Below are 25,958 nucleotides of genomic sequence, written 5' to 3' on the forward strand. Positions count from 1 at the left end.
ACTTAGCCACACCTAAACTCTACAAGAGTTTAGAAAGCAAGGGGGTCCACTCCAAACCTCGGACTCAGTGGGAGGATCTCCTTTACCCTCTTATGCCTTTGATCTTTATGAAGTATTTCCAACTCTGACTCAATTGTAATTTGACTTATCTCTGTGCATTTATTCCATATAGTACGTAATAGAGTGAACCTTGCCATCAAATCTTGTGCAGTCACAATTCTACAAATTCATATTAAACCTTTTTCGCTCAGACCCTTTGGTAGTAATTTTTTAAGTGACCTGACCTAAACCACTCCTTTCACACACTCTCAAAGGGGATAATTTTTGGAACTTACAAAAATACTGAGGTAATATATTTTTATCCTTAATCTTGAACTGTGCATTTCAAATGTTTTCAGCAAATGCAGTATTAATTCCAGATTACATATGTTCATGTTCATCAAATAAATAGTGCCTCTGAGACTAACAATGGAAATAATTGACTGTCAAGGCATAGTGAGGACTCCCCTAGCAGTCACATCATGAAGTTTCAACAGCAAGTGAAACCGTTTTTATGGTTAAAAAAAGTAATAATCCCATGACTGCAGCTTTACAAATCAGTTACCAATAACTTTATAAAACCTGAAGTGCATTTTTTGTTTGATTTGCATTCTAACATATCAGAACAGTATTACATTGTCAGATGAATTGTGCCGTATATTTTACATATAATTGAGGCTCTTGTACAGAAATTCAACTCTGGATCTGGCAAATTAACTGTTCAAACATAAATCCCATGAGGACTGTGTGCCAACTGCATGCTAAGAGGGTGAAAGGAACCAATATGACCATGATACTGCAGCTCATCTCCACAAACATCGCTCTTGGGAAAAGCCTACTGGGAGCAATAGAGGCATTTAGGCACACTGAGAGACTAGATTCATGTGATTTGATAGAACTCTGAATGCCAAGACCCATGTGCATCTCCCCAGGGCCAACGTCACTTAGTACAAAGTAAATAACTGAAATGCTTTCCTTGGCATTTATTTTTCTTAGGCTTCTAAATATGATTCAGAAATAGACACATTTAAATAAAGCCTGCCTTTTTACAATACCTCAAAATCTTAGCTGTCTCAGAATTGGACAGGCCAAATTACGACATAATATAAATAATTATCAACATTTAACACAGGGAGAAAAAGGAAGCAAAATTAAGAAGTAGTACTGAGACTAGTTTTCAGAAGAGTGTAACTGAAAGTGCCAGAACACTTTTCAATACAATGTACCTAAACAGACATGTTTTTCAAAAAGATCTAACAATTCTCAAATTTTACTGACAGTCTTAAACATTAATATAGGGAGAAAATGGGAGGTTAATATCTGTGTCTATGTAGTGATCATTTTTCCTCTGGATGCCTGTGATAGAAGAGAATTTTGAGGATAGTTCTGCACACCCACAAAATCATTTCATATTATAACATTGCACTCATATTCTTCATACACAGAGACACCATAGCCTCAGTAAGAACACTTGCATAAGAAAAAGATCTATTTAATGACCAATTTGACTTAGGATCAACACAGACATAAAATTGGAATTTATCGTTTAATAGAGAAAGCAAGCTGGTTCTGGGGTTTTTTTTATTTATTTTTTTTATCACCAGGCCTCCACAGGCTTTTTAATACCACAACTGTCATGTTATGGATAGTGCCACTGAAATTTATTCTGCAAAGTCCCAGATCTGCAGTTTTTAGTGGGCATTCTCATCAACTATATGCATGTTTATTCAGCTTTCTGCTGTGTCTTGAGTTGCTGTTCATACAGGTAGAGGGCCACAATCTCAACACATGTCATTCAGCTCCACAGATGGGCTACCTCGTTTGGTACTAACCTTGGTCAAGTGGTCATGTACCTTATCATTTAAAACTCAATAAAACAACTATTTGATTGTAAATTGAAGACTTGCCATATATTAGCCATTCCTACTCTGTTGTTTTCAAAGACACAGCTTTTCCTTCTACGTATTTTTAGCATAATGATTATAATGTATTTGCCCTCAAAACAAGATCTAAAAATAAAGCAGAGTTCTCTTCTACCTTTTTGCATCTGCATAAGGAACACACATTGCAACAAAATCTGAGTAATATGCATTCTTTGAACCTGGAAGGTACAGTGCAGAAAAGAAATGGCTCCTAGATCTTGCACATATAATGACAGCAACGATGCTATTATAAATGTAAGTGCATGGGTTAACCAAAAGCAGCAGAGATAACACTCCAGACAGACAATTTTGTCCATCTTAACTCCTCAAAATCAAACAAAAGTTATTTTATAGGCTATTGTGGCATTCCATATGGTACTTTCAAGAATGGATTCAAAATTCTCTTTCTACTTCCACAAATACACAGTCAGTCTTAATTCTTACCTTCAGCTACCCTAAAACATCTGACAGAGAAAAGCCTTTTTATTTGCTCTGATTCTAGAACGTAAATCCTGGAAATAGAAGGCAAATGCTGAAAATTATTCTGTCAAGTACAGACTGTACAGACATTAATACCTTTTTATTTTTAACATATGATCAAAAATGGCTTCAGAGAGAAGCCAATTTGAGAGAATGATACTTGGAAACCAAAGTTTCACTAACATGTCAGTGTATCTTAACTTGTTTAATATTCCTCTTAACAGGGCATTCCACCTAGCCAGGGGTGAAATCCAAGACTGAAGGGGGAAAAAACAACTACTGCTAGTAAATGACCGCTAAGTTATGATTTGTGAGACCACAAAATATCAATAGCTTTATCATGCTAGAGGCCTATTTTGACATACTAATGCAGGGGTCCTCAAACTACGGCCCGCAGGCCGGATACAGCCCCCAGGGTCCTCAATCCGGCCCCCGGTATTTACAGACACCCCCCTGCCGGTGGTTGGGGGCGGGGGAAACCAAGCAGCCGCAGATGACTGCCTGCCACTTCATCCGCACGCCAGCCCCCTGTTTAAAAAGTTTGAGGATCCCTGTACTAATGAGTGGCCAAGAAAGAGTCGTTTTTATCTAGGTCATAATGAGATATCACAATGTGCTCCAAAGGATGTGAAATGTACGTATGGGAGGGACAAGACAGCAGAGTAAGACAGGGACGTAATAGTGAGATTGGAAGGAAAGACAAGAACTCCTTTATATTAAAAATCAGCAAAGGTACCTGTAATCTGTACAAAGAAAGTCACTGCACCTTTGACATTGTCAAATGCGAACCACCCAAAATAAACAGTAATTACGTGCATATTTCAATATAATAAGCCGAAACTCTGATCCCAGCTCCCACAAACCATCTGAAGCATATTTCAAGACAATTCCATTTGTAATAAAAACCAGATGGTAAAGGAAACAGATGTGTCTTTGTGATCTGATCTACACATCTGCAGACATTTATAATATGCATTCATTTCCAAAGAATGCTGAGCAAGTTAAATTGGGAAATGTGAATATATATATATATATATATATATATATATTTATTGGGCATGCACAAAGAAAGAGTGTGACTCAGGAAGAAAATAAGCTATGACAAAGACACATCTATTCTATCAAGCCTATCTGTTTCCAAACCAATACCATATTACAGTACCATGTTAAACACCAATCGTGATAAAAATCAAGACAACTTTGGAAATAGTTTACTGTGGGGAAACATCACTCAAATGTTGGGTTGCTGATCACAGGTGATTTTCAGATTTCTCCCCTCTCTGAAAGAAGACCTGAGGTTAGCAATGATTGTCCTTCAGAAATTCATTATACAGAAAAGCAAAACACCCCTCAGCAACACAGACCTGGAGATTTATTTAAGATCCTCTGAATCTCAGATTGCCATTTTATGCAGACATCAACAATAAGCCATTGACAATGACACCAAATATTTGCACCGGTCTCAGTGATAACTATGCACAAAATCAGCAGAGAAATGTGTTACAACAAAGAAGGATGGAAAAGTCTCACTACAGAAAGAGAAAATGCTTGCAGAACCTCTTAGGCAGGAGGTACAGGGTAAAGCAGCGCAAGGAGCCAAGATGTTAACAAACTTCAAAATTAAGTTAGGTTGAGGCAGGTCAAAGCTACACAAAATCTCCAAATTTAACTGCTTGTTTGGGAGATCTTGTTGGTTTCTGAGATTTAGTCCCATTTCTTTTTCTCTGGATAGTTTACTTCAGGCTCACAAAGCGTACCATATTGTCAGGCATGGAGAATTAAGTCTTTTCTTTCGTCAAAGCACAAAACACAGTACAAGTGCCACACCTCTGAGCTGAAGGAACCATGTCCTATAATGATATTCAGTATCCATGTCCATTTCAGTCCTAGGCCTGTCTGCTGAGACTGTAAATAAGGAACTAGATTCACTCAAATGTTCTGTTTCCTCCTGCTGAAGGGATGCTGAACAGCCTTAAATATCAGCTTATGTTTATTTTGCACCACCATATTGACCAGTGAGACACAGAAAGAATGCATCAGTAAACCTGTCCAAAGGGGCTAATTATCACCATTGGGAACAGGGCCAGTTTAACCAGTTTAATTTCATAAAAGCTGTCATACAGTCATCAGATGGTAAGTACTTTCAGGAACTAACCACTTGGGCTGGAGTCAAACTGGTGAACTGGAGGTGAAAATCTCCATATTCTATTACTAATCCCCTGAGCTAGAGAGTCCCCAGCTGGTAGTTCTGCAAAGATTCACACACCCTTTTTTAAAGGCAGCAAAAGTAGTTACAAGTGTTTTTAGGTTTTGTTGTTTTGTTTGGGTTTTTTTGGGTTTTTTTGGGTTTTTTTGTTTTTTTTGGTTTTTTGTTTTTTTTTTTAAAAAACCAACAAACAAACAAACACACAATAAACCAAAACCAAAACCACAGTCGCAAGAACAACTATCTTTTTCTTAAAATAATCTCTCTGAAAGTAGCAGACTATACACATTTTACAAGAATAAACAAACTTCTCTAATATTTATTCACAAATTGGGAGTCAGAGATCATTAGTGCAAATTCCTGCTGACCAGCAGCATTTATTCTATAAACTTTGGGTATCCTAAGTGGTCCATTAGAGAACAACAGATATCTTCAATCTGTCTAATTTCTTCATTGGGCATGTTCTGTTTCCAGGCATGAATGCTACTTGGTGAAATTTCCCCTTCATAAGGAAGATAGAAAAGACTGGTGGAGGTGGCAAATAATATTTGGTTTAAACTAGCAGGGGGAAGAGGAATACCAAGAAAGGCAAAAATTGTTTCAGCCGTCTTCTGAGGAAAGCTCACAATATCTTCAAACTTGACCAGGTGATAATTTGTTGGCAGCAAGTCCCCATTTATTCTCAATGCTGCTGCTGTGTTTGCTAGCCATAAATAGGACAACACAGAAACAGCGTTTGAATTAGAATTTGAGAGTTCTTTTCTTAATGATTCATATTCAAAGGCATAGCCTTCATTTAAACTGCATTTTCCTTTACCATTCTGCCCTTCAAACATTGCAGCCAAGTGTTGTGGAACGTTTTTCAAGGAGTAAAGGCTTGGCTTATTTTTGTACAACATTGAATAGATCCACGCCCGTGGGTCCCTCACTACATATAATGCTCTCATTGACAGTCCTAGGATTTCCTGAAAGAAGGGAAGCTTTAATGTCCAGCTCCCACTACTTAAGCTAAGTACAGGTCGTGCATTAGGATAATAGATGAGATGTCTTCTCAGTTCCCTAATATATTCAGCATCTTTATCTTGACTCCCTCTTGTCCTGCTTCTTTGCTCTGACAAAGATTCTCTCTTTTTGGTTCTTTTCTTTTTGTCTTTGCTTGTGGCAGAATGCTGAGCAATTTTACTTTTGCTGGCTTCATATAAATGAATGTTTTGTAAATGTAACTTTGTGTCTTGAACCAGAGACTGGAGCCACCCCTGGATACGATGAAAATGACCATTCTGGACATCAGAAACCTTCCATTCACATGGATCTACAAAGGAATCAATTTCAAATTCAGTCTCAGGAATTTCGAGATAGGGTGTAGGTATCCTGATGTATAAGAAGTCACTGCTATTGAAAAACAGCTGTTTTAAAATTTCTGCACCAGAAGCAGGAAGTGAAGTAATGATAACATCTGGCAAAACATCAGGGTTTCCTTCTAATTGTTTGGCTTTATTGCCTTTATCATGTTCCAGCCTTGTCATGTCACTGCTCCACTTTGCACAGATAGGCTGAGTACACATGCTCCACACATCCACCAATTCAATAAGCCACAATGTGACAACCAGTATCAGGATCCAACGCAACATTTTACCGAAGGATACATAAAACCGCCACTGAAAACCCAGTATGACCAAACTAACACCCAAAATTAACCCTGCAATTATGCTCACTTTGAATCCAAATGGGAAAGCTACCCTACTATTTTTTATCTGTTTTTTCATGGATTCAGTACCTAGACCAAACTTAGTCACTTTGTTTTCATGAACTACTTTTGCAAAACCACCGAATCCTAAGTAATCAAACCTTGTCTTTAAATTCTGATATTCAGTCACAACAGAGATGGTATTTTCAGTGTTGTTGACACTGAGTGAAATCTGAAATCCATATTTAGCATTATCTATGAGTCTACAGTCAGAAACATTGACATATGGGCCATAGAAAAGGTAAGCAATCCTTGTAAGTGTGTTTTTCATTGGAAAGGTAACATTTACAAACTGAGTCCATCGCTTTTTGAATTCAGCAGCTTGTTCTGCCTCCTGTATCCTAGCAACAGGACTACTCCCATGATGATCAAACCAAAACATCTTGTAGTGGGCATCCCACACATCCATCATAGCTCCATTGTATCTGTTCTTAAATTTATAGGGTATGTATTTAAAATCAATGTCAAGATTATGAAAAAAGGCACTGACAGAATTAACAGGAGAGTCTTCTTCCTTCTCGATATGGTCTACTACTAACAATGTTTGAGAATTTAAGAGCAGCAAAATGCGATACACACTTTTCAGTTTCATTGCTGATGTGTAAGCAGATACTGCCTCACCACTCACGAACATCATGTCTCCAGCCTGGGAAGCTGTTATAATTTCTCCAGTTGAGTCTCCAACCTCACCACCAATCCACTTCAGCCACTGGGCACACTCACCTAGCTGTCCCTCCCAAGGCTGGTTGCACTGGCTCGTAGGAGATGGAGAAAAGACCAAAACATTGTTCAGATGGCTCAGTTTAGGTCCATAAAGAGCCTCAGATACAAACACCTGTCCATTGGGAGCAAAAGTGAAAGAGTTCTGATCAGGATGTTCATGTCCCGGATTGAAACTTCTCCACCCATCAATCCAGGAATACGGTTGAAAGTGAACAATATCATAGACAGCACGTCCACCAAGTTTTCCAGACTTAAAGGACACAAAGGTGTTTGTCTGACTATTTGGCAGTCCAGCCCCATAAGTAACAACTCCCCAGTTCGGAAACACATGCATTTTAGCCATACCATAGTCAGGAGGCGGTTGAGGAGTGATTTCAGCAGTGTACCATATAAATTCAGTGTGTAGTGTGCTCCACCTCTGTGCCGTGGACGGCACCATTGGCCCATCCTTGGGTCTGTGTTTTCTAATCTGCTGTGCCAGCCAGTTGCCAGCTCCATTCTTCATAATAAACTTATCCAAGAAAACCAGTTGGCTCTCAGGACCATAAAACCAGTTGTAATTAGAATCCGCTATGCCCACTGTCCTCTGAAAGCCTGGTAACAGGGTGGCGTAGTAAAACCAAAAGTGCATTTTGAGCCAGTTATTCTCCAAATTGTTAATACCGAAGTGGCGCTGGGCCAGGAAAACATACTGCGTTACCGACTTGGCTGTGTAACTCCCATAAGCTACTCCTTCATCGAGAGTCCCGTCTACAATATGATTGAGCAGAAACATTGTTTTTTCCATCACATCAACAACAGTGTGTTTCCAAATATTTGCCTGAGATCCTCTGTCCACCCCTGCAACTAAAGCCCCAATAAGCAAAGCAAGCATGTTGGTTGCTTGGTGATTATGGAGAAGCTGCTTTCCCCAGGAACGAACCTTTGAGTACTCATACATTTCCTCACTTACAGACCATATCTTCTCCAGGTATTTTTGCCTTCTCTCATCTTCCAGTGAATTATACAAGAAGTCAAAAGCAGTGGCAAATCCTGTTAGGGAGTGACCAAGTGGCACTTCGTCTCCAGGTGCATTCTCAACCAACCAGTTTTTGTAGCCAGCCATTCTATCCATATACTCTAGAGCAAAATCAAACGCAGCTTTATCTTCGGGGCACAGCAAACAATAAAATGCTAGAGGTGGCAGATTGTTACCATAAATCTCATTCCACTTTGCAGCAAAATCAACATGCTTGGGTGGAGGTAAGTAGTATAAAGGGTTCGATAGCATAACCATCACCGCACTTCTGATGGCTCTAAATAGATGCAAATGGCTTGTATGAGCCTTCTGCCTCAGTGCCTCAACATCTTCAGCGCTGAAATACAAGCTTGGATGAAGAACTGTTTTTTTCAGTTTCTGCTCAGCACTAAGACCTTCAAGTTGCTGTTTTTCATATTGATCTACATTTTCTACGAAAGTCACCCAATCAGAGTAATTGCTTACAGATTCTTCAAAAGTGAAGACAGCAAACATCGTTAATGCTAGAAATAAAGTATGCCCTGTGAACATCAGAGCCATGATCCATTAGGCAGCTCCTCTTCCCCAGGCATGCATTTCCTAACAAAACACAATGTTCAGTTATCAAACTTTGATCCAGTTAGTACAAAAGTGAACATCTTAAGGCATATTTTGAGGAGAAAAGATTTAGTGTGTACTGTGCATTGTAACAGACAGTCAGTAATCAGAGCTGCAATACTGAAATAACAAGGCTCTTGAAAACTCAAATCTCAGGTGCCTTGTCTGGTCACAGTTTTCTCAAACAAAACACTAAATCTAAATACATAAATATTAAAATCAGGGAAAAAGTAAAATCTCTAGGACATGCATATAAAACACTGGTTCACAATGCCCAGTAACCTGAAAAGAAGAAATTGGAGGCATACATTTACTTTTTTAAAAAGCTTTCCATGAGGTCAAATTCCACTTCTGGAGCTGACAAAACTCCACTGATCACAACATTATTACACATTGTTTTAAATAAATTATATATTTGATGAAACAGGGAATTCATAGCACTGGGAAAAGAGACTCCAAAACTGAAGTTATTGTCTTCAGCCTTCACCTTATCTCAATTTCCACATACACTCTTTCTATTTTTCTCTTTTGGGACTCATGGGAGAGTGGGAAGAAAAAATAAATTAAAATAAAAATAATAATCAACATAGATCCTCCATTAGCTCCTTTTGATGAAACTGCAGTGCTTTTACCAATATTCCCCTCTGTTTGTGAAAGGTGTGTCTTAATTAATAGTCATGGAGCATCGACATATTTTCAAGTCTTCTTTCATCTTATCTTCAGCTAATGATGCCCAAATTTTGCCTCAGTGATTCAGGTAATCCTGCTCTTTCCGTTATGAAGCAAAAAGGAAACATGCGAAGGAGGCAGAAAGCCAGTATTTTTTTGTTAAAAGAACAGTTTCGGGTTTCCTTCTACTTTGCATGTTGGCTCTTTCTGTGGAAACAGAAACAAAATTTCTCTGAAGCTCTATAGGTGTCAGAACATATTTAAAGTACTTAAGATAACAAAGTACTTCTAAGTTTCTCAGAAAGATGAGTTAATACAGCTTTTCTTTTAGAGATTTTTTTTTTTTAAAAAAGGAGCATTTTCAAAGTTTCACAAAATTTATCTTCGGCAGAAAAGCAATTCAGACTGGCTACTTAAGCCCACTTTATTTCACCTTTTCCTGCGTGCCTACGAGGTCTCTGGGCGGATTCTCCCGTAACACTGTCAGGAGCTACCCAAGGAAATAAATCGCAAACACGCCACCAAAATTAAACGGAGCTCAAATAAAAACAAAATAAAATTGCACGCGTATCTGAGGCACAGCCCTGGTTCTGCCGGCGAAGCGAAGGCGTGAGGAGGGAAAGCAGCCAGACCGCCCCCCGCCGCCTGCTGCCGCGCCGCCCGAGGCGCCCCCGGCCCCGCCGGCCCCGGGACGAAGCCTCACGGCGCCCGCCGCGCCCCCCTGCGCCAAGCCGCCGCCGCCCGCGGCCAGCAGAGGGCGCCCGCCGCCGCCGCCCGGCCCCGCCGCTCCGGGGCCGCACAACTTGCACAAGTTTCGGCGGCGTCGGCGGGCGCGCCCCGCATGCTCCCCCGCCGCGGCCGGGGGCCTCCGTCTGCTCATGCCCGGCGTCCCCGTCTTACCGAAGCGGGTCCGGCGCGGGTCGGGGCGGCCGGCAGCTGCCGCGGGGCCGCGTCGCTCTGTCCCGGCCAGCGCAGCCCGGGGCCAGCCTCCGGCCGGGGAGCTGCGGGTGGCGGCGCGCTGCGCCAGCTCCCTCCGGCCGGGCCGGGCTGTGCTGGCGTCCGATCCCTTCCCCTTGCCGCTACTTTCCACCGGGCTGGCGGTAACTTCGGGCCCCTGCCCTCCGCCGGCGGCTCCCGGAGTTGATGGCGCGCGAGATGCGGAGGCGGGCGCCCGGCGACGGCACGGGCAGCGAGGGAAACTCGCAGGGATGGCGCTCCGGAGGGGCGGGGAGGGAGGGAGGGAGGGGAAGGGGGGGGCGGCAGAGCCGCCCCCGGTGGAACGGGGATGTGCCGATCCTCCGCGCCGTGCTCGGGCGGCGGGCGGGCTCCCGCCTCCGCCGCCGCTCCCGGCTGCTCCTCTTCCCTGCGACTGCGTGAGCTGGCTGCGGCTCCCAGCGCCGAGCCCAGCCCCGCTCCCGGCGGCGGATCCACCGCCGCCCCTGCGCCTCGCCAGCGGGCTGCCGGCGGAGCGGAGCGGAGCGCGGCGGGGGCGCCCGCGGGCGGGGCTGTGGCGGGCTGGGAGCGGCGGAGCCGGGGGGGGGCGGGGCCGCACCGCCCGGGCGGCTCCTGCGGTGGCTGCCCCGAGCCCGCAGTGAGGGCCGGCGAGGGAGTGCCCGGGGGGCGGCGGTGGAGCGGGCCCCGGTGCGGGCGGCGCGGGGAGCTGGCAGGTGTGAGAGCGCTCCGTGCAGGAGGAGATGCCGCGGGGAGTCCCCTCCCCCGCAGCCGGCGGCCGGCAGCTGCCGCCCCGCCGCGGACCAGCTCTCCGGCTCCCAGCCGGGGCCATGGCAGGGCACGGCGCGGCGGCGGCCCGGGGGCCGGCGGGCAGGGCCGGGCCGGGCGACAGGAGCCGGCTCTCCCGTGGGTAGCAACTTTGCGAGCGCAGAATAAATACATGGCAGTGCCCATATCTCAGAAACACGGGGGTACGCAGCACCTGCTAGCTGGAGCGGTCCCACTTTCTGTCACTGCTTCCCTGCGCCAGCACTTCGTGCGATGCAGTAAGATGGTTCTCGCTCAGCTTTAGCTGAAGGCTTCTGAAGTAAAATGCAAAACCCTACCGAGGTGTGAAAACCTCCGCCCCTCAGCTGGCTCAGGTCAGCGGTGCAGCGGAGGGGCGGCAGAAGGCCCTGGCTACCCCTGGTGGCGGCGGTCGCCCGCCGGGCTCTGAGGCTGTGACACCTGGCTCCGTCTGGGTAGCAGTTCGGATCGCCGGTGGTGGCCCGCGGAGCCTGGTTTTGTAACCTGCCTGATGTGGTACCAGGCTGTTCTTTGGCAGTAAGTGCACGCTAGGAAAAGAAAGGATGTGAGATTTGGGGTGTTACCATTCACTGTGTTTGGAAACTACCTCAAAGGATGTGGGATTTAATCATCCCAATAGTATATGTCACCACTTCTGCCCAGGCATAGCCTATATTCTTCTTAACTTTTCTTCCCCCCTCCCCCCCCCCAGTATCTTAGAAAATACAGTTGCATATTTAAATACTTTTTAAGCTACTCAATGTATAACTATCTTGAAATGAATATATGAATATATAAAGGCCATACATTATGGATACTGATTCTGTTTCTATGTGCTGTGGAGAGCACCTTAGAAGGATTAAATTATTAAATTATGCACATTTCCATCAATGATGAACTATGCTCAGAACCATCCTAATCTTTCAGATGTGCCCTATGGACTTGGCTTAAGAGGGAAAAATACTGATTATTGCCCAGATGGTATCTTCCCATCGGAAGAAATTTGCATAATGGCCAAAGATCAGTACATAATTCCCTGACCTTGAATATGTTAAAATTCTGTCTTTTCACGCTACTGGGGAAGTTATTCCAGGAGGAGAGCAAAGGGAAATGTAAAGCAATAATAGAGGCCACATTACTCTTTACATCGGTAGAAACTGAGTGGAATACACTACAGATGAAAACCTTCTAATTCTTTTTCCCTCTTTTCTCATTGTACCCTGCATTACCCATTATGTTTTTCCCAAGGCTGACCCATTCTGGAACATATTGAAGTCTCAGAGAATGACTTCTCCCATAAATAGTCAGGCAAGTCTGAACGAGCAGAACATGCGGAGGACTTCCGTTATGTTAAAAGTGAGAGTAAAGCCCTTCCAAGAGCCCTTCTCACTCTCTGGGACCTGTGGTGAGATCATGACATATACAGTGTTCAATTGCAATGTGATCTTTGTGAGGAAGCATGAAAATTAATTATTGACTGGCACCATATGTTCATAAACTATACCATTTTGACAAAGTTTTATATATAAGGCAGTGAAGGCATTTGTAAGGAATTTTGCTTTTTCGGTGGAAGCTCTTTCACATTAGCAAAGATGCACTGGCAGAATACTTAAGGCTGATTTTCTCCTAAGCTGATTGCAAAGCAAAAGCATCTTTAACCAAGTATGATTTCAACCAGTATAGGTTACTTTCTGCTATTTTCAAGTAATGTTGCTTAAAACTAAAACCCAAAACAAAACAACACCACCCAAATAACAACAGTGGTAGAACTCATATTAAATTATTTTTCTATTAGCAATTTTCAATAGTCAGCAAAGGCCCATAGTTACTATACTGCAACAGAAAACCAAAAACAAAACCTCATCAATTCAACCATTATCCAGGAGAAACAATTAAGTGAAGCAAACTTCAACAAATTTGGGTTAAGGTAATTAGAAATCGTGACCCTGAGTTGTAACCAACTCTTTTGCATAAAACGAGCTTGAATTGCATTGGCATTCCCTCTTACTTCATTGCATAGTGCTGTTTAAAGAGTGGTCAGTAAAATCACTTTCAAGAACAACTGATAATTTGAAAGTAACTAGTTAAAGTTATCATTTACGTTTTTATTTGTAGAAACACTGACCATCTGGCAACAAATTGCATTATATTGTTACATTTTCAAATATTCTTCATAACTCTGAATAATTTGCTGAAAAGCAAGGCTGGTGGGCTATCAGCAGGAAAAAAGACACTGTAAAATACCTAACAAGAAAATGAGTTTTGACACATGGGAAAGTGACCTCGCTGTCACTTCAGGTTCTTAGTATACGAGATCGTGAGTCATTGTTGGTGATATGCTCTGAGGTAACGCTTCAGGAATAGTATTCCCTGTTGATACCAAAATCAGCCATCTGAACGATCTTGAAAATGCTAGCAGCGTTATCCTGCTTGAGTACAGGCCAAGTGCTAACAGATGGAAGTGAAGAGTAGGATAATCAGCTGGACTGCAACAAAATGTTTTCCAGTGTCAAAGAGGATAAGAATTCAAAAGTTCATAAATGAATGAGATGCTGCTGTCAAATATGAGACATTGATCTGCATACACGAAAAGAACCAGATATTTAGGTAGGATCTGAACTGAGGTAACAAGGTGCCCGGTAATGGTGGACTCTTCAAACTTCTGTCCAACTCCTGAAGTAGCAGAAGTCCATAAACTCTTAAGTCAAAGTCCAAGTTTTATTTCAGAGGCTCTACAAGATTGTGGGAGAGTGATTGACCACTCAGAAATCTACCCATTATGGCAGGACTCAGTGCTTATGTCACACGATCATACTCATTTAGGAATCTGCCTAGCCACCCAAATCCTAACCGGCCTACTACTAGCCATACACTATACAGCGGACACAACTCTAGCCTTCTCATCCGTCGCCCACACATGCCGAAACGTACAATACGGATGATTAATCCGCAAGTTGGAAAAGACCTTTCAGATCATCAAGTCCAATGATTAACCAAGCACTGCCAGGTCCACCACTAAACCTTGTCCCTAAGAAACACATCTATGTGGTTTTTAAACTTCCAGGGATGGTGACTCAGCCACCTCCCCCTGGGCAGCCTGTTCCAATGCTTGACCACCCTTTCAGTGAAGATTTTTTTCCTAATATCCAATCTAAACCTCCCCTGGCACATATCGAGGCCATTTCCTCTTATTGCCTGCTACATGGGAGAAGAGACTGATGCCCACCTTGCTACAACCTCCTTTCAGGTAGTTGCAGAGAGCAATCAGGTCCTCTCTGAGCCTCCTTTTCTCCAGGCTAAACAACCCCAGTTCCCTCAGCTGCTCTTCACAAGACTTGTGCTCCAGACCCTCCACCAGCTTCATTGCCCTTCTCTAGACACACTCCAGCATCTCTACAACCCTCGTGAAGTGAGGGGGCCCAACACTGAATACAGCATTCGAGGTGCAGCCTCAGCAGTGTCGAGTACAGGGGGACAACCACTTCCCCAGTCCTGCTGGCCACACAGTTTCTCATACATGCCAGGATGCCTTTTGCCTTCTTGGCCACCTGGGCACACTGCTGGCTCATGGTCTACCAGCACCCCCAGGTCCTTTTCCTCCAGGCAGATTTGCAGCGACTCTTCCCAAAGCCTGTAGCATTGTGTGGGGTTGTTTTGACCCAAACTGAGGACCTGGCACTGAGCCCTGTTGAACCTCATACAACTGGCCTGGGCCCATCCATGCATACTGTCCAGATCCCTCTGCAGAGCCTTCCTGCCCTCAGGCAGATCAACACCACCCCCACCTGCACCCCCAGCTTGGTGTCATCTGCAGACTTACCGAGAGTGCACTGAATCCCCTCATCCAGATCATTGATACAGATATTAAACAGAACTGTCCCCAGTGCTGAGCCCTGGGGAACACGACTAGTGACTGGCCACCAGCTGGACGTAACTCCATTCACCACCACTGTTTGGGCTTGGCCATCCGGCCAGCTTTTGACCCCGCATAGAGTGCACCTGTCCAAGGCACGAGCAGGCAGTTTCTCCCGGGGAATGCTGTGGGAGACAACGTCAAAGGCTTTACTAAGGTCAAGATAGACAACATCCCTCATCCACTAGGCAGGTCATCTTGTCATAGAAGGAGATCTTGTTGGTCAATCAAGACCTGCCTTTTGTGTACCCATGCTGGCTGAGCCTGATTACCTTGTTGTCCTGCACGTGCCACGTGATGCCACTCAAGATGATCTGCTGCTCAACCTTCCCCAGCACTGAGGTCAGACTGACAGGCCTGTACTTTCCTGCCCTTCTTGTAGGTGGGTGTCACATTTGCTCACCTCCAGTCTTGTGGGACCTCCCCAGTTAGCCGGGACTGCTGATAAATGATGGAGAGTAGCTTGGCAAGCTGTTCTGCCAGCTCCCCCAGTACCCTTGGGTGGGTCCCATCTGGCCCCATAGTGTGTGTGTCTAAGTGGAGCAGCATTACTAACCCTAACTGTGGCCTGAAAGATATCCTTTTCTTAATCTGGATCCACTCATCGATCAATTCCTTGTGAATTCTTGCATAAATATACTTTATGCAAAGGTCATTTACAACAGACTAACAAAAAATCAATGGATGACAATGCAGTGGTCATGAGGATCCTCTTTAATGAAATAATTTGTCAGGAGTACCCACCTTTCACAGGGAAGACATGGGTTCAATGGTCTTTTATCCTTTAAGGGATGGTAACAAAAATCTCTCAACTCTCAAATGACTGAATTTCTTGCCTGTTTCAGCATACATCTTTTTATTCCAAACTAGGGGCATCCTGTGAAATCATGCTGTTTTTCATGAATATAATCACACACAGAAGCTTACACAAATAATTTTATCAGAGGGAAATAGAATGTCTGCCATCCAAGAATAGCATACGCATTTTACGATAAACAGGTGTTGGAACGAAGTGTCTACTGCGTTCTCAGAGACGGGATCATTCCTTCAGTTCGGGCTTCCCGTTCTGACTGTGACACTGATTTTTGCAGTACTCAAGTCCATGTCCTGTCTGTGTAACTCCACCAGACAGGAACACACTCAAAACCCTCGCTATTAGCTGGTCAACTAGTTTTGGAGGGAGAAATCAGGTGTTGCTGATGAACATTTGAAAAATAAAGGGGGTGAAACATAATGTGAATAAACAATTTATATCTAAGTTACTATCTTCTAGGGATTAAGTGAGTGCAGGGGAACTGTATTGTAGAGTGCACAGAAAAAAGCAAAACAGCATGTTGTGATGCTGTTCTTACTGTGGTCTTTATTTTTATTCTTTATATTTTATTTTTCATTTATTTTAATATAATTTATTTGTATTTATTTTAATATTGTTTTTAAATTTAGGAATGGTAACTAGTTAAAAGCAACCGCAACAAAACACTAGCAAGCAAGCAAGAATATCCTGCCTTTATTAAAAAAAAATTAACATGATTAAGTTTATCACACTGTGCAAGCAAAGTAGAAAAGGAAATGACATTTTTTTCCCATATTACAAAGGCTTTTTTTTAGTGGAGTTCTCCAGCACTGCAAAACTAGAGTGCTCACAGGCTGAAAGGTGCCTGGTGTCACTGTCAGCAGAGAGACGTAGGATGAAGCAACCGCCAAAAGCCGCAGTGCTGCACTCTTTCTCTGTCCCAGCTGCGTGCTCCTGCCAGCCCCTTTGTGTCGGAGCAGTTGGCAGTCTCATTGCTACATAATTGCTCGTGCAGACACAACAGGGCAGCACAGTTTTAAGCCAGTTTAAGTAGATTGTGAAACTGCATCTTAAAAATGCCAGCTGCATACAGCGGTAATTTTAAATCCATTCATGACTACCTCAGACTGCATACGAATTAAATAGTACTATTCATACTTTGGTAGCATTTTTATCAAACAATCTTCAGTGGAAGTGATTTAAAAACATCAGGGATGACATTGTGTACAGCAGTGGGACCTCAGGAAAATTTTCAGCAGTCAGAACAGCGTGGTGCCAAATTCTTAGGATATCAAATGCACTGGAGTAATGTCAGAGCAGATCTACAATGGTGCACATTTTTCACCATGGAAACTCATCACCAATTGGAGAAAGATTAATGCCGCAAACGTTGTATTTACGGAAGCATTTAAGTATTCAAGGCTTGCTCATTGCCCTTTATTTTGGCTGTTGTGCAACCTGTCCCTAACTGTTGTCATATTAAATACAGTAAGTTGGCAAATTAATCATATCATAAACCCAAAAGGCCATTAAAGGAAGGAGTCTTATTTTCCTTACCCCAGTGTCTTGGAAGTCTAAGAAATTCTTGGCATTAAACTCCCCCACCCCCCAAAAAAACCCCACAAAAGCAAGCCACCAAAAACCCCCAACACTAAGCTCACCAGGCATTAAGTTTTGAACCAGGGAATGATACAGTCACTGGACATAGGAGCCATCAAATAGATGCTACAGTTTGGAGCAGAGAAGAACTTAACATCAGAATCTCATCAGGCAGATAATCTCTATATAATATTGCTGGAAACAGGGTTTTACCCTTGGACTGCAAATAAAGGTCACACATGAAGAATCAATGCATAGAGTCATACCTATCCTTTGATTTTGGTATAACAAATCCCATGTTTCCTCATTTTAGCAGAGGTATTTCAACTGTAGCTTTGCAATACTAATATAAGCTCACTGTTGTGATTTCAGTGAAGTGCATGCCTTTCTATAGACTTTGTAAGCTTTGGATCTGGGCCTAAATCCCAGTACCCCATCACTGGCGACCCTCCGCCAACAGTTATTAATACAGTATTAGAATTAGCTTAAAGATGTTTTTAAATATACTGTCCTGCCCATGAGGAATATATAAGAAAAATATTCTTACTGGACAAGCAGAACCTACAGAGGCAGAAATTAAATCATAAGACTGAAAATAAAAACTGTTATGATCTACACCATTGTTTCCAAACCATATGATTAAGGAGATACTAAATTAGACATTCCAGTGAAAGTGTATAACTACAAATCTTAACTAAGCATATTAGTTCTATTCATTATGCTAATGTATAGGCTTCTATTTAGCAGCTTTAGAAGCATTAGAAAACAGGAAAGCTACAGTTTACAACCCATACGTGTATGCTCAGGTTGGCAGCAGTAATTAATAGTATGTCCTGGTTTTGCTTTTTATAAACCAAACAATATTTAAGACAGATATTAAGATGATTTACATCACAAAGAATTTAAAACTGTACTTACTTGAACTAAGCATATTGCATTAAGAGGAGTGTGAGCCGGAGTAACATGTATTAGTTCACTCATTATCTGAGGGAAACAGGTGAGTTCTCAGGTTCAAATGGAGTATCTCAGTTTGCCGCACAGTGCTCTGAATTTGCATAATATTTAACCAGTTCTACCTAAATATCCTAAGTGATTTGCTGTCAATAAAGGCCACATTCATCCAACTTAGTGGCATATCCTACTTTGCACAGTCCTATTAGATTTAATAAAATTACTATGAAGTACTACTTAATGAAAAGGTGTGGTTCTACAAGTACTTTAATATTAATGAGCACTCCTTGGAAAGGAATGATGTACCACTCTTATCATATCTGGTTGCCTATTCCCATCTCAAAGTGTCCTTTTCTTCAAGGACAGTATAGCTGTGATGAACCAGGTAAGAGGACTGATTTTTCAGAAATCTGACAAAATAAAGATTAGTTTCCAGCTAGGTAATTTCCTTCAGTTTAGTTCACCTGGCATAAGGTAACAATATATTTCTGGAGGTGGGGAGTAGTAAAACTTGCTTCTTTAGAGACTACTTTAAGGTAAACAGCCTGTGTAAAGCTGGTTGAATCCTTCCACACCTCATTCTGATGTTTTGCTCTGCAGGAGGAGAGGTCTAGAATACCAGCTATTTTTAATCATCTAAGTCAGCCTTAAAAATTTGAGAGTTATGCATGTTAAAATTTTTAAAAGTTGTCATGGTTTAACCCCAGCTGGCAACTAAACCCCACACAGCCACTCACTCATCCCTCCCAGTGTGATAGGTGAGAGAATAGAGTAAAAGTGAGAAAAGTCATGGGTTGATATAAACACAGATTAATAGGTAAAGCAAAAGCCATACATGCAAGCAAAACAAAACAAGGAATTGATTCACTGCTTCCCATCGGCAGGCAGGTGTTCAGTCATCCGCAGGAAAGCAGGGTGCCATAATGTGTAACAGTTGTTTGGGAAGACAAACACTAAAACTCCAAACATCCCATCCATCCTTCTTCTTCCCCCAGCTTTTTATGCTCAACACGACATCACATGGTATGGGTTATCCATTTGGTCAGTTGGGGTCAACTGTCCTGGCTGTGTTCCCTCCCAGCTTCTTGCCCCGCCCCCCCCCCCCCCCCCCCCCCCGCTCACTGATGGGGTGGGGTGAGGAACAGAAAAGAAAAGCCTTGACTCTATCTAAGCACTGCTCAGCAGTAACAAATACATCCCTGTGTTATCAACACTGGCTTCATCACAGATCCAAAACAACACCATACATGAAGAAAATTGATGCCGCCCCAGCCAAAACCAGCATAAAACTATAGACTATCAAGCCTTTTCAAGTAAGAGTTCATTGCTGCAAATATTTTTCAAAGTTATTTTAAAAAAAACATTCTCAAGCACTTACAGTTACTCATCAATTTTAACATAAAATTTGCTAAACGTTAAGTAGATTGCCACTGGCCTCCTTTAATTCATGTGAGGAAAGTGATGCAGAAATATTAAGCTCATAATAATATATCAGTAAATTATCATTGTCTCAGGTTGGATTATAGACCACTCAGCGACCTGTGTTCTCTTTCAACCTGGAATACAGGGTTCGTATTAAATTATTTTGGATCTAACTCAGATCTTTCAAAGGCTAATTTTGGGGCAGGTTCCACCCTAATTAGTTTTTCCTGCTAATGTATTTTGGCCTGCAGGTTTCTTTTAAAGTATCTTCTCCATCTGTACTCTGTTATTCTGAGTGCCTTTGTTGTCATTGTTTGTAACTTGTAAATGCTGCCAGAGAGACTGGTTATGTCTACATAACACCGCGTAGCTCTGCACACAGGCACCCAAGCTAGTTGTAACAAGCTTAGCTAACTGGAATAGATAACATGCTCTATTAATGAAGCTGTTCCTTCTGAGATCTAAGCTGATAATTGAAAATTTGCCTGAAAATTACTTCAGGGCAGTGGATGGTTCTTAGCTGACCCATGTTAAAGAGAAGACACTCTTTAAAATTTGGAGGATAAAGTTAGGATGCAAGTTGATCAGTGTATAGATCACTACATAGAGAAGTCACACTCCAGCGTTCATAAATTAACAGCAGCAGGTATAAAATGATCAAATAGCTGGAACCTGAAGCTCCAACTTTAATGATGTAGAACTTGTACATTATTAACAGTGGTTGCAATTAAGACTGGAGGAGCTTTTCAAAGAATATGATGTATTCTCTGTAATTTGAAGTCTTTAATTAAGACTGGATGTACCTCTCAAAAGATATTGTCAAATTTGATAATAAAAGAACTCAGGAGAAATTCAAAGGTCTTAAACTCTATGAATTTCTCATCACATCAGGCTTTCTTTTATGGCATTCATTCATCTAGAAAAGTGGAAAAATACAATGGACATTTATAAAGGTCATATAAATAGGTTTCTTATAATGGCAATTTAATTGCTTTCTGTTCTGCTAACATAACTGCTTTTGGAACCAGCTCGAGACCTCTCAGCAATATAGAAAAAAATGAATTTTGCCACTCTATGTGTGGGGAGGCAAGTCTGGTCCTTCAGCAGTAGAAGACAACATAGGGAGAACTAGTAGACCTGAAATGGGATGGCTGTCATGTCAAACTGCTTCTTTTCTCCCTCCCTGGTTCCACAATAGCAGTAACTTCTAGCCCATACACCCTGACCTTTTTGGCAATATTAGCCAACCAGAGTGACTTTCCAGGCATAAAGCATAGCTATAATTAAGCTGTGGATGTTTTCATGTCCATTCCAGGTGCTGCCTAGGCAACTGCCTATTCTGCCAATGCCTGAAATTGGCCCTGATTGCACTAGTGATTCATTAAACTATTGTGGATTCATTCAAAATCCCACCTTAGTAGCCATTATAAGGCCATATATAATAGTCTGCAGTACAACTTCTAAATCAACAATTCATATATAGTATAAAAGACTTTGTTTGGTTTATGAGGTCTTAAGAAACAAACAGCTATACAGAGGTGTTGTATATCAACTGATAAATACATTCTTTTCTTATACACATATGTACAATAGATACCCTTGGCACACATGAATAGTATCATTTTGACTCATAGGAATGATATATACACAGAAAGATAAATTCACTCAAGTATGCTATCTAAATCGTACTACTGAAAGGCAGTAGATGTAAGAACAAAAATATTCATCCATTTTGCATGAGATACTTGCCATCACAAATGCTTCAGAGAACACTTAAGCAGTTAGCATATTTCTGACATTTTTTCATTTCCAGAAAACAAGGCAATTGATAGATCTCTTTTCTATCTAATTGTGAGCAAATGTGGAGCCTTCCGTTTCAGATAGTTCTCCCCTTTGCTGTTCTACCACACAAAAAATTAATCCAGCTCCAGATCCTTTGTAATATATTTAAAATCACTACAGCAGCAAGCAAACAAATGCACAAACAAAGTCTGTCAAAAACCTGTTAAAAAAGATGAGTTCAATTGCCTGTGCTGAGCCATGCCTGTCCCACAAGCGTGGGATTACCCCTGGCAGGCAGAAAGGCAACAAGGAATCCCTAGTAAGCTCTGTAACCTTCCTTCTTCCTCCCAAATCCACAAGGTTTTGCAGCTTGCCCACAAAACAAGCCAAGTTCCAGCCATTTCAGACCAGAGCTTGTTAGACTTGTGACAGATAGGCACTGCTGCTGCCTAGAGTTGCAAAGAAATTGCTGAGAATTGTTCAGAATTTTCCTGACAGTTCTCTGTAAAAGTAAATGATTTATTGATTCTGCTGATTGATGGGATCAAAACATACTATTTGAACGCATGAAATCTCTTGAAATTATGACAATAACTGATAAAATTTCTAGTCATCTTACCCAGTCACGTCTATATTCCTCATCCTCTTGGCAGTTCACTTGATAGTGGGAAGGTACCCAACCTTCTCTTGAGCTCCGAGACCTTACCAACTTAACAAATAAGAAATAAGAACTTTGAGTCTGCTGTTAAATTAACATGAGTTCTTTGAAACTGTAGAAAATAGCACAAACCTGTTCAAGCATTTTTTTCTATCTTTGTTCTACCATAGAGTAAACCTTTTATTTAGGCAAAGCTTCAACACATTAGGCTACCTAAGAATATCAAATACCTATTATTAAAGATATTACAAATCAGACAATTTGCCTTCAAAATATATAGAACCATAGTCAGAAAAAGGAAAGTCTAAAAGTCTAAAGTATCAGCAGTTACAAATATAAATATTTCAAACATTAAACAATTTAAATATTTCAAAACAATTCAGCTTATGTTTTAAACTGGACAAGTTTCTCCAAACCCCATTATTTTAAAATGTCCTTCTAGGTCCAATGGCCTGCAAAGGAGATTGGGACCATCTTGGGGGGGGGGGGGGGGGGCGGGAAAAAAGTAGCCAAGCATTGGCCAGGGGTGCTCACAGACCACCCATCAGCTTTTCTCATCTAAACTTAGGTATGTGTCCTAAATCACCTATCTCAGAATATGTTAAACAGTGTACAACAGCAGTGTACTCTTTCCTTCCAAACTATTGAAGAAGTCTAGCTAAGAAGTCAAGATACACATGACTGGTTTAGATATGTCAGTGTAGATGGAGATGAATTTAGTGTCTGGTATCCAGTCCAGTATTGTCTGAAGTCAAAAAAGATTCTATTGTCTACCTCTCAGACATTAAATTAACCCCTTGGTCATTAAAAGTAAAATAAATCAAGGTCTATTTCAGTCTTGTTGTATTACAGTTTGAGATGTGCAATGTATCCTTTAAGAAAATCTGTGTGAAAGAGACAAGCTAGCCCATAGCAGTGGGGCTTAAATAGCATCAGAGATTTGGTGAAATAATGCAGTGCATCAGCCATACTCTATGCAATATTTTACAAGTTTTCTAAACATGCTGCAGCAAATTTATTTTAAAATGCATCATTTAAAGAAATATCCTGCTATAAAAGTAGTTTATTTTCATCTCAACAGTAACATGAGAATGCAGTTTAAAGAGTAAGTATTGTGGTGAGGCAATGTATAACTATCATCACCGTTATTTTCAAACACAGCTTTACTTGGGACTGTGAAATTTGCTGTGTACCTTTCATTCAAAAATCTATAAACACTTATGAGGAAGAGGCAGAGAGAGGAGGAAGAGGAAAATGTTGAGAAGGATTCTTTAATTAATAAAAATGCTGAACTGTAGGAGGGAATACATTAAAAATCAGTTATAACTTAACAACAAAGCTGTATGCAGTTAAATTTATCAGTTCATTGCTTTAAATATAGGACACTGTTTTGTTCATGATTGCATAGGTGGCAAATCTGCATTAGCTGTGGATTTTGTTTGACTCATATTGAGGAGCAAGGGCAAATCCTACTTCTACAGCATATACAAAAAACCCCAAACCTTTTTCACAGGCAGTTTGCTGTTAGGATTGCTTTTCAAGTTGAATGCCACTGAGTGAAGGAAAAGTGAGGTAGAATATTCTTCCGGAATGGGAAGCATCTGAACCTCTAAACCTCAACAAAATGTTGTTATTAATTACATTGACTTTTCCAGTCAGCTCTGAATAGCACTTTTCCATTTCTTATTCCAAAATTCTAACAAAAAAGGTGGAAGCAGACAGTATTTGCTATAATATTACAGCGGTAAATTGCAATGGTTTTCCTGAAGAGCATCTTGTTTCCACTTACAGTCTCCACTTACATGGAGTCTGTGGTATCACAGGAACTTTGTCTCAGTAAGCATTTACTAACTATACTGCAGTCGTATAGTGGACTTTGAGGCTTACTAATTTCACACAGAAACTAATCAAATTTAGTCTATTATTGAAACCATGAGTGAATTTCCAAAGGGCTTGTACTGTGTGCAAATGAAGGCACAAAGACAAGTTCCTTTTTGCCTGAAGATGGATACTGTTGAGAGATAGACTTTATCCTTCATAGCAAACCCAACAACAGACATGTTGAAGCAATTTGCAGCAATTTTAAAATTATTTTTGCAAACACTTGTTTCCAGCCATTCCAGTCACAATATTGAAAGATATATCTAAATAAGTACATCAAATTTAGGATTTTTTATGTCTTTTTCTTCTTTTTTTTTTTTTTTTTTTAAGAGTTGCAGTTTCCCCCTACATTTTACTTTTAGACCCAAATGTGCCCTGCTGTGCCAAACTGACATTTGAAGTATCCCAGGTAAGGTATCATCATGCAGCAACATGAAGAGACTGTAATATTCACTTCCAGGAAAACAGCACCAATAAAAGACAGGTCACAATATTTCTTTTTTTTTTCTTTAATTCTTACTTCACCAAAATATAAACTATCACACATCACACATAGATTTTCATACTTTTTTCCTCTCATGTGATTTTTGTCAGACCAATTACTCTATGTCACTCCCTTAGAAATTTCCCAATCTATTTTATATATTTGGTAATAGATGTCTGAAACGCTTTCCGTAATACTGCGTTCTTTAGAGAGGGTACCTTGGAGCTGCCAGTCTAACAGTTAGGATCTGCGTTCAAACAAAAATAAGCATAGAAGCAGAACAATAGCATTAACAAGCATAAGGAAAATGATCTGAGATGCTGACAACTAAAATGTTGCATTTTAAAAAGAAACTATTTTAACATTTCCTCTAGCATGGGAATTGGTTTTTTCCCCTCCCCACTCTCCTGTCCCCCTTCATTTCCCCCCCTGACACTAGAGAGAAAAAATGCTGTGACATGATGGGGAGGTAAAGTAGTTTTTATTCTATTTTCATAGCTCTTACCTAACCTTCTTGTCTCCTGTTCCTCAAGGGTCCTATTTTCCAACATCATAACGTCTGCTTTTTGTTTCTTAACCTTGCACTTTCCCTCTTTCCCTCTTTCCCTCCAGGCTATTCACTTATTTCCATTCCAATTCCTCCTCCCCATCAGGACTTCGGTAGGGGGAAGTGCAGGTTAAGCAGAAGACAGAAACTCCCTGCTCATAGTCTTGACTTTTACTTACATTACAGGAAAACTTCTGCCTTCCTTTCTCTTGCTACAGAAGCCAAATGCTATGCAGTTTCAACTCAATATGTGAAAAATGTTTTTTTTTGCAGTGGTTCTTTGGCTCTAGTGTTTCCGCTGCCTCCTGCAGGGTTGGTCCAACCTTGTAATTCCCTGTGAAATCACACACTCTTAATACTAGACAGACAGCACAATCTCAGCCTCGATGATGAATTCCTTTTCTTTGCTTAAAAGAAACTAAATGCTACAGTTTTGCAATGGACATTTAAAACAAAAAAAAAAAAAAGAAAGAAAATCTGCTATTTTAGCTGAAAATTCACGCAAAATACTCAGCCTGAGGCAGACACCTGACATAGCCAACATAGACACGTTTCAGTGCAGTGGTTGAAGTTCAGCAGTTCTAAACAAGTCCAGATAGAGTTTTGTAGAGACTGTAAACTCACAACAATTCAATACAATGGAGATGTAACTGCATGAGTTGAACGAATTAATTTCAACTTTTCCCCACTATTCTTTTACCACGGATGAAATTAAATGTTAATTTAGGGTCCTCCAGCCTCAACAGCTGTAAGGATAAAGCTGAGACCTGTTTGATTTCTGATTGGTTTT

At 41.4% G+C, this 25,958-nt stretch overlaps 1 protein-coding gene across 1 annotated transcript; it reads right to left on the reverse strand.

The window, feature by feature from the left end:
* Nucleotides 1–982: 982 nt before the first annotated feature.
* On the reverse strand, nucleotides 983–10,884 carry DSEL (dermatan sulfate epimerase like). Its single transcript, XM_055705635.1, has 2 exons — nucleotides 10,302–10,884; nucleotides 983–9,608 (listed from the first exon to the last, which is right to left on the reverse strand). Exon 2 carries the CDS (start codon nucleotides 8,673–8,675, stop codon nucleotides 5,025–5,027), a length of 3,651 nt encoding a protein of 1,216 aa, XP_055561610.1. The 5' UTR covers nucleotides 8,676–9,608; nucleotides 10,302–10,884; the 3' UTR covers nucleotides 983–5,024.
* Between the last annotated feature and the right edge of the window lie 15,074 nt (nucleotides 10,885–25,958).

The sequence above is a fragment of the Falco cherrug genome, chromosome 3, assembly GCF_023634085.1.
Source record: "Falco cherrug isolate bFalChe1 chromosome 3, bFalChe1.pri, whole genome shotgun sequence".
In the NCBI taxonomy this organism is placed as follows: Eukaryota; Metazoa; Chordata; class Aves; order Falconiformes; family Falconidae; genus Falco; species Falco cherrug.